The sequence below is a fragment of the Rhineura floridana genome, chromosome 3, assembly GCF_030035675.1.
Source record: "Rhineura floridana isolate rRhiFlo1 chromosome 3, rRhiFlo1.hap2, whole genome shotgun sequence".
Taxonomy (NCBI): domain Eukaryota; kingdom Metazoa; phylum Chordata; class Lepidosauria; order Squamata; family Rhineuridae; genus Rhineura; species Rhineura floridana.
The window spans coordinates 210,788,914-210,801,186 of record NC_084482.1 but is presented as its reverse complement, the minus strand read 5'-3'; the positions used below and the strand labels follow the sequence as shown (position 1 = coordinate 210,801,186).

The 12,273-nt window shown below is 46.4% G+C and overlaps 1 protein-coding gene across 1 annotated transcript; it reads right to left on the bottom strand.

Annotated features, from left to right (window-relative positions):
- Window positions 1–390: 390 nt before the first annotated feature.
- On the bottom strand, window positions 391–9,625 carry LOC133381423 (oocyte zinc finger protein XlCOF6-like). The gene is made up of 5 exons (XM_061620523.1): window positions 9,568–9,625; window positions 8,717–8,799; window positions 8,080–8,206; window positions 6,681–6,758; window positions 391–4,366 (listed from the first exon to the last, which is right to left on the bottom strand). Exons 2-5 carry the CDS (start codon window positions 8,789–8,791, stop codon window positions 2,568–2,570), a joined length of 2,079 nt encoding a protein of 692 aa, XP_061476507.1. The 5' UTR covers window positions 8,792–8,799; window positions 9,568–9,625; the 3' UTR covers window positions 391–2,567.
- Between the last annotated feature and the right edge of the window lie 2,648 nt (window positions 9,626–12,273).

Here is a 12,273-nt window from a genome sequence, read left to right as displayed (position 1 = left end):
ATCCTTTGCTATGTTCACTCAAAAGTCCCATTGATTTACAGCACAATCCTAATTATGTCTACTCAAAAGTAAGCCCTACTGAATTCAATGGGGTTTACGTTGGAGTTAGCATTGCAGCTTTACTCACAAAAAGGTGGGTAAGGGATTATCAATCAATCAATTTATTGTACGGTCACAGACCCAATAAAGGGTAATGGATTAAAATTGCATATTGGGAAGATTTTCAAAACACGTTATGGATCAGACAAATAAACTGCCCTCTTCAACAGCCGAGTAAAATTTAAACTTGTTTGACTCGTTATAATTAGAAAAGTACAACATTATATAACTCACTCAACTTCTGATATGCAGTCCAAGGTGTATACGTCTTTAATGTTTATAGCCCACAAAATTAAAATTAACTACAAACGTAACGTTGCTAAATTCAGCACTAGCTCACCTGAATTCCTTCAGTCCTCTAGTTGATTTAAAGTAAGGCTAACACTGAAGTTCTTTCCACATACCATGCATTTGAACGGAATTCTGTGGTTTCTAGTAAGGCTACTGCTTACACTAAGGGCAAAATGTATAGGTATTTATGCCGGGCTGAGGGGAGTTAGGATATGGCAGATATCCAGCTGAGCTAGATGGGTCCCAGGTCAGCCAGGCTATGCTGCTATAAGGCCATCATCCTGGCTCAGCCACAACTCAGCCGGCCCAACGCAGCTCGGCCAGAGTTCAGCTGGCTGGTAAATTAAGCCGGCATATATCCCCCCAAAGGGGAATTTCAGGATGTCGTAGTCTGGAATGAGGGGAGGGGGACTTACACTGATTGGCTGAAACTCTTTCCACATTAAATGTAAATGTACTGCCTTCAAGTCGATTCCGACTTATGGAGACCCTATGAATAGGGTTTTCATGGTAAGCAGTATTCAGAGGGGGTTTATCATTGCCTTCCTCTGAGGCTGTGAGGCAACGACTGGCCCAAGGTCACCCAGTGAGCTTCATGGCTATGTGGGGATTCAAACCCTGGTCTCCCAGGTCGTAGTCCAACACCTTAACCACTACACCACACTGGCTCTCACATTACAGAATTTAAATGGTCTCTCTCACATGTGCATGTTCTGTCATGTACAGTAAGGTAACCATTCTGACAGAAGCTCTTTCCATAAGCAATGCATTACAATGGTTTCTTTCATGTGTGTTCGTTGATGGATGGTAAGCTCACTAATACACTGAAGCTCTTTCCACACTCCGTACATCTGAAAGATTTCTCCCATGTGTGGGTTCCTTTACGCTTAGTAAAGTTGCTGCTGCAACTGAAGCTCTCTCTACATTCCATGCACTTAAATGGTTTCTCCCGTGTTTGTTCACTGGTTTACAGTAAGATCACTACTTACACTGAAGCTCTTTTCACACTACATGCAGTTAAATGGTTTGTCCCATGTGGGTTCTATGATGTTCAATAAGTGAACTGCTCTGTCTAAAGCTCCTTCCACACTCCATGCACTTAAATGTTTTCTCTCCTGTGGATGTTCATTGATGTACACTAAGCTCATAATTTACTCTAAAGCTCTCTCTACACTCCATACATTTAAATGGTTTCTCCCCTGCGTGGGTTCTTTCATGTGAAATCCGGAAGCCCCTAGTCATGGACCCGCACATGGGTGGTGGATACAGACTCAGTCGTCCTGGCTCAAGGACCGAGGCAGCTGAGTAGTTCGGCAGCTATAGCCATGACTGAGCAGTCCTATTCAGTATCCACTCTGCTCACCCCGTATGGGGAGGGGGCTAGAAAAGGTGCCCTAATCATAGTCTGCCTCATCTCACTCTTGATGTTTGTGTCTTGCCAGGATCAATTGCCTTGGGTTTGCAAACTGAGTCCTGGGACTGAACCGGTATCAGTTCATGATACTTACCATGCATTTAAATAGCTTCCCCCCGTGTTTATTTGTTCATGTTCAGTAACCTTACTGCTTACAATGAAGCTTTTCCCACAAGCTGTGCATTTAAATCGTTTCTCCTGTGTGGGTTCTTTGATGTGAAGTAAGTGAACTGCTCTTCCTGAAGCTCTATCCACACACCAAGCATTTCAATGGGTTTTCCATGTGTGGGTTCTTTGATGTACAGTCAGTGAACTGCTCAGTCTGAAGCTCTTTCCACACTCCATGCATTTAAATGGTTTTCCCCATGTTTGCTTGCTGATGTGTAGTAAATGTTGCCCTATCTCTGAAGCACTTTCCACATTCGGTGCATTGAAATGGTATCTCTCCTGTGTGCTTTCTCTGATGTACAGTAAGGCTACTGCTCATAATGAAGATCTTTCCATATTTCATGCACTTAAACGGTTTCTCCCGTGTGTGTTCTTTGATATACAGTAAGCTCACTACTTGAACTGAAGCTCTTTCAACACTCGATCCATTTAAATGGTTTCTCCCATATGGTTTCTTTGATGTACAGTGAGTTTACTGCTCACACTGAAGCGCTTTCCACATTCCATGCATTTAAATGGTTTCTTCCCTGTGTGGGTTCGTTCATGTACAATAAGTGTACTCCTCTAGCTGAAGCTCTTTCTACACACCATGCATTTAAATGGTTTCTCCCGTGTGCCTTCTCTGATGTTCAGTAAGGTTACCGCTCACAGTGAAGCTCTTTCCACATTCCATGCATTTAAATGGTTTCTCCCCTGTGTGGGTTCTTTGATGTTTATTAAGTGTACTGCTGTGGCTGAAGCTCTTTCCACACTCCATGCATTTAAAGGGTTTCTCCCCTGTGTGGGTTCTTTTATGTACAATAAGTGAACTGCTCTGCCTGAAGCTCTTTCCACACTCAATGCATTTACATGGCTTCTCCCCTGTGTGGGTTCTTTGATGTTTAGTAAGTGTACTGCTGTGGCTGAAGCTCTTTCCACACTTCATGCATTTAAAGGGTTTCTCCCCTGTGTGGGTTCTGTGATGTGAAGTAAGTGAACTGCTCCCCTTGAAACTCTTTCCACACTCCATGCATTTAAATGGTTTCTCCCCTGTGTGGGTTCTTCGATGTACAGTAAGTTGATCTCTCTTGCTGAATCTCTTTCCACACTCCATGCATTGAAATGGTTTCTCCCCTGTGTGGGTTCTTCGATGTACAGTAAGTTGACCTCTCTGGGTGAAGCTCTTTCCACATTCTATGCATTTAAATGGTTTCTCACCTGTGTGGATTCTTTGATGTACAGTAAGCTCACTACTTGAACTGAAGCGCTTGCCACACTCCATGCAATTAAATGGTTTCTCCCCTGTGTGGGTTCTTTGATGCAAAGTAAGGTGACCTCTCTGCCTGAAGCTCTTTCCACATTCCACGCATTTAAATGGTTTCTCCCCTGTGTGGGTTCTCTTATGTACAGTAAGCTCAGTACTTGAACTGTAGCGCTTGCCACACTCCATGCATTTAAATGGTTTCTCCCCTGTGTGTGTTTGTTGATGTAAAGTAAGTGTACTGCTCTGGCTGAAGCTTTTTCCACACACCATGCATTCAAATGGTTTCTCCCCTGTGTGCCTTCTGTGATGTTGTGTAAGTTTACTACTCACACTGAAGCTCTTTCCACACACCATGCATTTAAATGGTTTTTCCCCTGTGTGGGTTCTTTGATGTATATTAAGTGTATGTCTCATACTGAAGCTTTTTCCACACTCCACACAATTAAATGGTTTCTCCATTGTGTGGGTTCTTTGATGCAAAGTAAGGTTACCTCTCTGGCTGAAGCTCTTTCCACACTCCATGCATTTAAATGGTTTCTCCCCTGTGTGGGTTCTCTTATGTACAGTAAGCTCACTACTTGAACTGTAGCACTTGCCACACTCCATGTATTTAAATGGTTTCTCCCCTGTGTGTGTTTGTTGATGTACAGTAAGTGTACTGCTCTGGCTGAAGCTCTTTCCACACACCATGCATTTAAATGGTTTCTCTCCTGTGTGCCTTCTGTGATGTTTAAAACGACTACTGCTGCAGCTGAAGCTCTTTCCACATTCCATGCACTTAAATGGTTTCTCCCCTGTGTGGGTTCGTTGATGTACAGTAAGGTGACTACTCACACTAAAGCTTTTTCCGCACTCCATACATTCAAATGGTTTCTCTCCTGTGTGGGTTCTCTGATGTCTAATAAGGTTACTGCTCACACTGAAGCTCTTTCCACATTCCATGCATTTAAATGGTTTCCCTCCTGTGTGGGTTCTTTCATGCAAAAGCTGAGAAGTAGAGGATTTCTTCCTCCCATTCTTTGATTCGTTTGTTCCAGACTTTCTTGGTTCCCCTTGATTTCCAAACACCTCTTTTTGTGCTTCACACTTTCCTGTTACCAATGACATCATCTGTGGTTCTGTGTAATTCTTATTTTTCTGCCCATCATCTGCTGAGGAGGAACAAGGAGAAAAGACATATATGTTGGAATTCCAAGTCAAAAACAAAGGATCTCATCGCAGTTCAATCCCAATTAGCTGCATCTTAGATCTTTATATCTCCACAATTCTCCCCATTTCTTCCTGTAGGCCCAGCTGAATCCAAGGTCCCCTGAATATTCTACCGCCTCACCCAACAGCGTGAATTCCTTTCTGCTCCGCATATCACTTGATGTCATTAGGCCCAGATGTGCCTGGTTTTTCCTCCTACTGCAATACAGATTTCTAAAATGATACGCCACAAGCAACGGGGTGAGCGGGAAGAGAAGGGCAGCAAGGCTGCAGAAGAAGCAATCCTGGCAGTGCTCACTGCTCATTTTTTTCTATGAATTTGATGGCAGTCAAAAGTGGTGGTCAGATAGAAATACAGGAACACAGTGAGAAGCCTGATGCTTAATCGGACCATTGGACCCTCTAGCTCAGTACTGTCTACACTGGCAGGCAGCTGCTCTGCAGGGTTTCAGATGAGGACAGATCCCTGTGCCTGACAAAGGTTTGCAGGTAGTGAGTCTGAGGAACTGAGGCACATAATGGTAATGAGATATGACATTCCAGGCCCTATTAACAAAACAAGAGTAGAGAGGAACAAGGCTTGCTGTAGTTTCAGCAAGGGAAAATCCTGTCTCACTTCTTTGAGAGTGTCAACAAGCATATACATATACCTGTATGTTTCTGAGCCCGATTCAAGGTGCTTGTTTTAACATATAAAGCCTTACACGGCTTGGGACCACAATACCTGATGGAAAGCCTCTCCCAACATGAACCCACCCGTACACTACGTTCAACATTCAAGGCCCTCCTCCGGGTGCCTACTCCAACGGATGCTCAGAGGATGGCAACAAGGGGAGGGCCTTCTCAGTGGCAGCCCCCAAATTACGGAATGATCCTCTTATCCCAGGTGTTTTAGCATGTGTTTTTAAATTGCTTTTTTAAAATGTTTTTTAAATTTGTATATTTCTATTTTAATGTTTTTAATTGTTGTAAACCACCCAGGGAGCTTTAGCTATGGGGCGATGATAGATAGATCCTTCTGTTTTCCCCCTTTTTTTCCTTGTTGGAATTGCTTGCCATTGAGCTTTCAGAATTTCCTTTTTTAGAAATTCCCACCCATCTTAGACTCCTTTTCTCATTAGGGTCGCTTGCCATGGAACGGTACTTACACTCATTCTGAGTTTATTAAAATCAGCTTTCTTGAAGTCCAGGGTGCGCGTATGGCTACTCTCAGCTTTTGCTTCTATTAAAATCAAGAATTCAAGTATAACATGGTCACTTTCCCCCAGATTTCCTGTAACTGCCACTTCATCCACCAAATCATCTCTATTGGTTAGAATCAAGTCCAGGATAGCTAATCCTCTGGTTGCTTCCTCCACTTTCTATAGGAGAACGTTATCTCTAACACAAGTCAGAAATTTATTGGAGGGGCCGTGTTTGGCCGAATTTGTCTCCCAACAGATATCAGGATGACTGAAGTTCCCCATTATTACTACATCATGCCTCCTCGAAACATTGGCAATTTGCTTTTCAAAAGTTACATTCTCGTCTTCTCCTTGATTGGGTGGTAGGTAGTAGACTCCAAGCACCACATTCCTTTTATTACTTGCCCCATTAATTTTAATCCAGATACTATCAGTGGAGGTATCAAGCTCATCTTCCTGTATTTCTGTGCAGGGATATATATTTTTAATATATAGCGCGACTCCACCTCCCTTTTTATTCTGTCTTTCTGAACAAGTTATATCCTTCAATTGCTGTATTCCAGTCATGGGAGTCATCCCACCAAGTTTCAGTTATACCTATCAAGTCGTAATTGCCCTCCTGTATTAAGAGTTCAAGTTCGTCCTGCTTGTTTCCCATGCTCTGTGCATTAGTATACAGACATCGAAGACCATGTGATTTATGGCTTGGCTTCCTTACTACGTTTTTCTGAGGACTGTTTCTTCTAAAGGAGGAAGGAAGTTGGTTCAAAGAGGACTCTGCCACTTTAAGACCGTCACTATGCTCTCAGTGGGGCAACTCTTGCATTCAGGTCCTGATTGCGCACTTCTCATAGGAATCTGCTTGGCCACTGTGAGTACTGGAAACTCAACGTGATAGGTGACTGGCCTGATCCCACAAGCTCTTCTTAATGTTCTTACAAACATCTAAGATGTCCTCCAGTAGAACTGCCATCCTGATGGGTTAATCCACCATCATTGCTTTCACACAGGAACTGAAAAATCCTTCAATTCCCAGAACCAAAAGGGCCCCACAACACAGCTAAGTATCTACCTGCCGGAGTCTCCTCTTCTTTGGGTTCCTGGATCACTGGATCTTCTCCTCCTTCCCAACAAGAGTAGAGGTACGATCCTTTCAAGGAAATGGACAAGGCTAGTTACTTTTGACCCCCAAATATTCGGCTACTCCAAACAGAGCCATTTAAAGGTAAGAAGAGGTCTAGTTTTGATTGTGTAACTCCTGAACCCCATGAATAGGACAGGACCCTGTGGACCCAGCTGGATGAGTCTGCGACTTGCAAACATACATTCACTGGACATAAAATGTAGCTTGAAAAGCCTGTTGGGGATGATACTGCAGAACTTTCCAAAGGCAGCTGTTTTGTTTAGGGCCGTGTCATTGTATCACACCAGGAGCTGTCCCTCCTCCCCCATTTAGCAAGCCAGGGGTGCCCTTCAAATGGTCAATTCTGGGGAAATCTTCTTTCCTGGCAATTAGAATAGAAGCCACTGAAACATACACAGCCAGAAATGATCTTATCAACACCATCAGCTTTTTGCTGTCTTTGCATGGAAAAAAAATCAGGTGCGTGTGTGAGAGAGACAGAGAGAAAGAGATGAGGCACCCTTATGAGAATGGCTGAGAGGTCTAAGTTGGATGGTTCCCTGAGTGGGAGTCAGGGAAGGAAGGTGCTGCAGGGTGGCAGACTGAGAGTCACCCAGCGTGGGGGAGGAGTGCAGCGGGTAAGATTGTAGATACAGTCATAGAGGAGGGGCTGACAGACCTTGGCGTGTTTACCCTTAAGAAGGGAAGACTGAGGGCAACTTCAGAAATATAGGGTCCCTTCACAGCCACGCCCTCTTCTAAGGTGATACAATCTTCTAAGACTATAGAATAATCTGGCGAGGCTTGAAAACTGCCCTCTGCTTTTCCATCACCATTTAAAAGTGCTGTCTCACTGTCAGAGATTCTGCTTCAATTATGAATTCAGTGTCTACGCATTTATCTGCTGCTGCTACCAAATCGCTTGATGATGCAGATGGGATGCTATCCTCAGGATTCACTGTCTCTTATTCTGCAATTACAGAATTCTCTGAATGACAATTTTTAATAGCAGGAAGCACAGATCAGGTCGCATGGAATGACCAGAAAACCCCAGGAATATAGGAAACTGCATTATATCAGGTCAGAGTCTTTCTCCATCTAGTCCAGCCTTGTCTATTGCAACTAGCAGCGGATCTCCAGGATCTGAGGCATGCAAAGACTTTGCTCACCACCTGTTCATGCCCCCCCCCACTGCCAGCATGCAAAGCAGGTCCTCTCCCACTCAGCTGCAGTCTCTCCCAGACACCCATTTCCATCACAGCATCCCTGCAGTGCAGGATTCAATGGCAGAAATATCAAATTCACACCTTCCACATTTATCAGGCAAGAAACCAAAGAGTGCCCTTACCTAGAGAGGCCACCGTCTGGTAATTCTCCTCCATGACTTCCCTATGCAGAGCTCTCTGCTCAGGATCCAGCAGAGCCCACTCCTCCTCGGAGAAATACACAGCCACCTCCTCAAAGGTCAAGGGAGCCTGTAAGAGGAAGAAGAGGAAAATGTAATTTCTCCAACATGCTCCATTCTCCCAGTCTGAAAGGGGACGGGGTCACAGGGTAGTTGCATGAGGGCTTTTGTTAGATGTATCAGCCCCTAGAACTAGGCCACTTTGAGATCTTGCAGTGATGGCCTCCAACTTGGATGGCTTTAAAAGATTACCCAAATTCATGGAGGATGAGGCTATCAAGGGCTACTAGCATTGACGGCTATGTTCTACCTCTGAATACCAGTTGCTGGGAATCACAAGAGGGGAAAGCGCTGTTGCTCTCGGGTCCTGCTTGCTCAAGGGCTTCCTGTAGGCACCTGGTCGGCCACTGTGAGAACAAGATGCTGGACTAGGTGGGCCTTTGGCTGGTCCAGCTTCAGGGCTCTTCTTCGGTAGCGTTAAAAGTAGAGGCAAAAAGGCAGATTCTCTCCATGCCACCCAACCCAAAGACAGGCACCTGGGCTGTCCTCTCTGTCTTTACCCCAGAGATCTTTCACTTACCTGAGGTGGCCGCCCTGCACCTCTTCCCACTCTTCTCCAAGGAAGAGACAATCCAGACGGTGCCTCTGAGGCCATTGCGCTGCCTGTGGGGAAGAAAGGGGAGTCACCTGGGCTGTCCTCTCTGTCAACTAGGCCACCTCTGGGACTCTCACAGATTTTGCCACAATGGGGAACCGCTTTCAAAAGCCTGCGGGGAGCAATAGGGGATGGGAGGAATGTTCTCCTTCATACAAATGTGGAGATGAGGGGTGTAAATATTATAAGCGGCCCAAAGGCTGTGCGGAAAGATAAAGGCCATAATCAAATATGAGGCACGTCACTTTCCTTGGATGTTTCCTTCATGCTCAGTTTGCTTCTGGATGCCCGACCTAAACAGGGCCTTAATCTTTGGTCTGCAACTGTCTTGCAGACCCCTCCGCACTTTCTTCCAGACTGTCCTCTATGCCAGGGAGTGGGGTTTTTTGCCTCCTTTGCTACCTCAAATCAACCCAGCCACCTCGGTCCCACTCCCATCTCTCCTCCAATCTGGCTTCTGCAAAGCCTCTCCTTCCTGCCCACCACAGAGTCTCCCCTTCAACTTGTCACCCATTTCAGGCTGTGTTACTGGGCCCCCTTCATCATGTCTCATGCATATTTTTGTGCACATCTCAATCTTCCAGATGCTCCATCACTTACCCAGGGTTTGGTTTCCCTGGAATGCAGGTCAGCAGAGACTGTGGTGTCTTTAGGATAGATGGTTTCATTTACAAATATATACAACCTGAGCGTAAGATGGAGGGCTTCTTGGCATTAACAGGCCAACAGATCTTGGTTCCCCATCAGGTTTCTAGAGGAGTCCCCCAAAGCCATACCTTTGGGATGGAGCACAGAGAGCAAGTGTCTCTCTGTGTCTTTCCAATGTCGCTTCAGACTAACTCTACCACAGACCACTTCTCAGCTCTAGGATGAGGGAGCATCCAGCCAGGGGAGGAGTGCCTCTATCCTGCAAGAGTTCCAATGACAACACATTGCTCCACTGCCAAATCTTTACACATGCTAATGGGTACCACTTGACAAATCTGGCTGGACCCATTAGCTTATGAAAGGAACTAGTCTGACTAGTGAAGCAGGTTTTTTGCCTACAACTTACCCTAGAAAGATTCCAAATCAGAGGCTGGAAAGGGGACTCAAAGACATCATCCATCCCAACTCCACAATCCTATAAGCCTGTCATTAAAAACATGTGTGCATTTCAATCAAATATCAGGTCCCTGACAGTTGGCAGTCACTACACTTTGTACATATACTTCAAGGCAGCAGTGTATGAGGTCAATGGCTCCATCTTGCAGCTCCCTGGGGATGAGGAAGACCTCCACCCCTTCCATCGGAAATAACAGAAGAGGAATACTGAGGTGCATTCAACCCAGTCCAGCTCACTGGGCAATGAAAAGTGTTTGAACTACTTGCAACACATCTACATTAGAAACAGCTGGGCATATGACTGGTATTATTTTGATAATCTTTTAGATCCAGTGTGGGGAAGCTTTTACAGAATTAAATTCTGGGACTCGGTGCCCTCCAGATGCTGCTGAACTCCAACTCCCATCAGCCCCAGCAAACATGCCCAATGGTCAGGACCGATGGCAGTTGTAGTTCAGCATCATCTGGAGGGCCAAAGCTTCCTCATACCTGCTTTATGTTGTGGACTACAACTCCCATCATCCCTGGCCATTGGCCATCCTGGATGGGGCTGATGGGAGTTGCAGTTTAGCAGCATCTGGAGGGCACCAAGTTCCAGAATGTGGTTCAGAGTTGAGCAGGGGATGTACGTGGTTCAAAGCTTAACAGCATTCTTGCCTACCTTGTAGGGTTGTAGCCTGGGTGACTGAGATAAGAGATTTTACATATTTATGTTATATGTATATTATTACATATATTTTCAGCCTCATATTTTATGGTGTTTCAAGGTTTCTTTACGCAGGCCTTCCTCTAAAGAGGTAACAGTGGGAAATATAGGTTGATCCCCTGTCCCTTTGTCTTCACAACAACACTGTCACTGGGCTGTGGTCAACTAATGGATTTCACTCCTGAGTGGGGATTTGAACCTGGGCCCTTTGGCACATAGTTCAGTATTAAATGGGAAGTAATTCTAATAATAAGACACACACAAACACTTGCACAGATGTGAAAGGTCACACATAGCAGATTTCCAGAATTTGGAGCGGGACATAAAGTTAGCCACCTTTAAATTCACAACAATCCAGTGAGGTAGGCAGAAATAATCACTGGCCCACGGCGACCCAGGAAGCTGTGGCCCCGGGACAGGGACCTAGTAGGGGGGTTAATTCTGGGTCTCCCTGTTAAGAGATGTGAATGCCCGGAAAAAATACCAGGGGGAATTTTTCCCCCCTGATTTTCTCTCTTGAGCCTTTGCATCTCTACTCTCTAGTGCAAGTGCAGTACTCTGCAGTCTCCTTCAAGGCACCAGTGCCTTTGTGTACAGATAAAACTTCTGACTTTTCAATGGCTAAAATATAGCTGACTGTAAGAGTTGCATCCTCTGCTCCAGCCAGTTTTGCCTCTGGCCCTGCCCAGCACTGCAAAGTGGCCCCTGGAAAGGACGTGGCCCTCAGGTTGGAATGTGGCCCTCAAGCACTAACATCTGCATTATACCCAGACATTCATCTGGGCCCACCTCACAGGGTTGTTGCGAGCATTGCCCACTAGACATTGTACTGTAGACCCTCTGTAGCACCCAGAGGCCCTCCTGCCAAGGTGGGTGTTCCCAAGGCAAGGGGTGAAGGCGGGCAGAAGGCAGGCGGGCAGTGCCAGCAGAGGCAGACCCTCAGCCCCCTCTGCCGGGCCAAACCTGCCGCAGAAGCTGAGATCCATGGGGGCTTTGATCTTCCCCTCCAACACACTCCAAAAGGGAGGTCTGGAGAAGGCCATTAACCCCATTTATTTTCTCCAGATCTGGGGCCCAAAGGCATCACACCAAACCCCCCTTTCTCCCCCAAAGTGCCCCCCTGGAAAGCTGTTTCCTCTCCAGCCCCATCCGACCAGCCCCTTACCATGCCCCCAGGAAGTGCCCCCCACTAAAACTGCTTCCTCTCCTTCTGGGGTCCCCTTTCCCTTCCCCCCAGGAGGGCTTCAAAAGATGGACCCTGCAGCCCTTGGGGCCCTTTACAGTGCAAGGGGGTAGGGAACCTCGGAAGCCTCTTCTGCTGAAGCGGACCACTGGGGTCCATCTAGCTCCGTACTGCCGACAGTGACAGGCAGCGGCTTGCCAGGCCCGGCAACGAATGCCGTGGGCGTGACCTTCTGCAGGCAAACGGGGCGCCCAGGCCTGAGCTCCGCCCCTTCCCCAAGGGGGGCGTCTCTTTTTCTCCCTTCCTCCCTGCATTGTCTGCGGATTCAGAAGGGGAAAATCAAATCTTCTCTCGCTCCCCCCCCCCTTGTGCACCTGTCTGTCCTCGGCGCGCTCCAGGCCCCGCCCCCTCCTTGCTCTTAATAGCGAATGGAGGCCAAGGAAAGGCCCCACTATCGCCACCTGCTGGCAGAAAGCTCGCAGCACACCC

Coding starts and splice junctions, on each gene's coding strand:
- LOC133381423 (XM_061620523.1), bottom strand. CDS start 8,791: ATGGCCTCAGAGGCACCGTCTGGATTGTCTCTTCCTTGGAGAAGAGTG. Junction 8,207..8,716: donor GTGCAGGGCGGCCACCTCAG/GTAAGTGAAAGA, acceptor TTCCTCTTACAG/GCTCCCTTGACCTTTGAGGA. Junction 6,759..8,079: donor CCAGACGGTGGCCTCTCTAG/GTAAGGGCACTC, acceptor TTTCCTTGAAAG/GATCGTACCTCTACTCTTGT.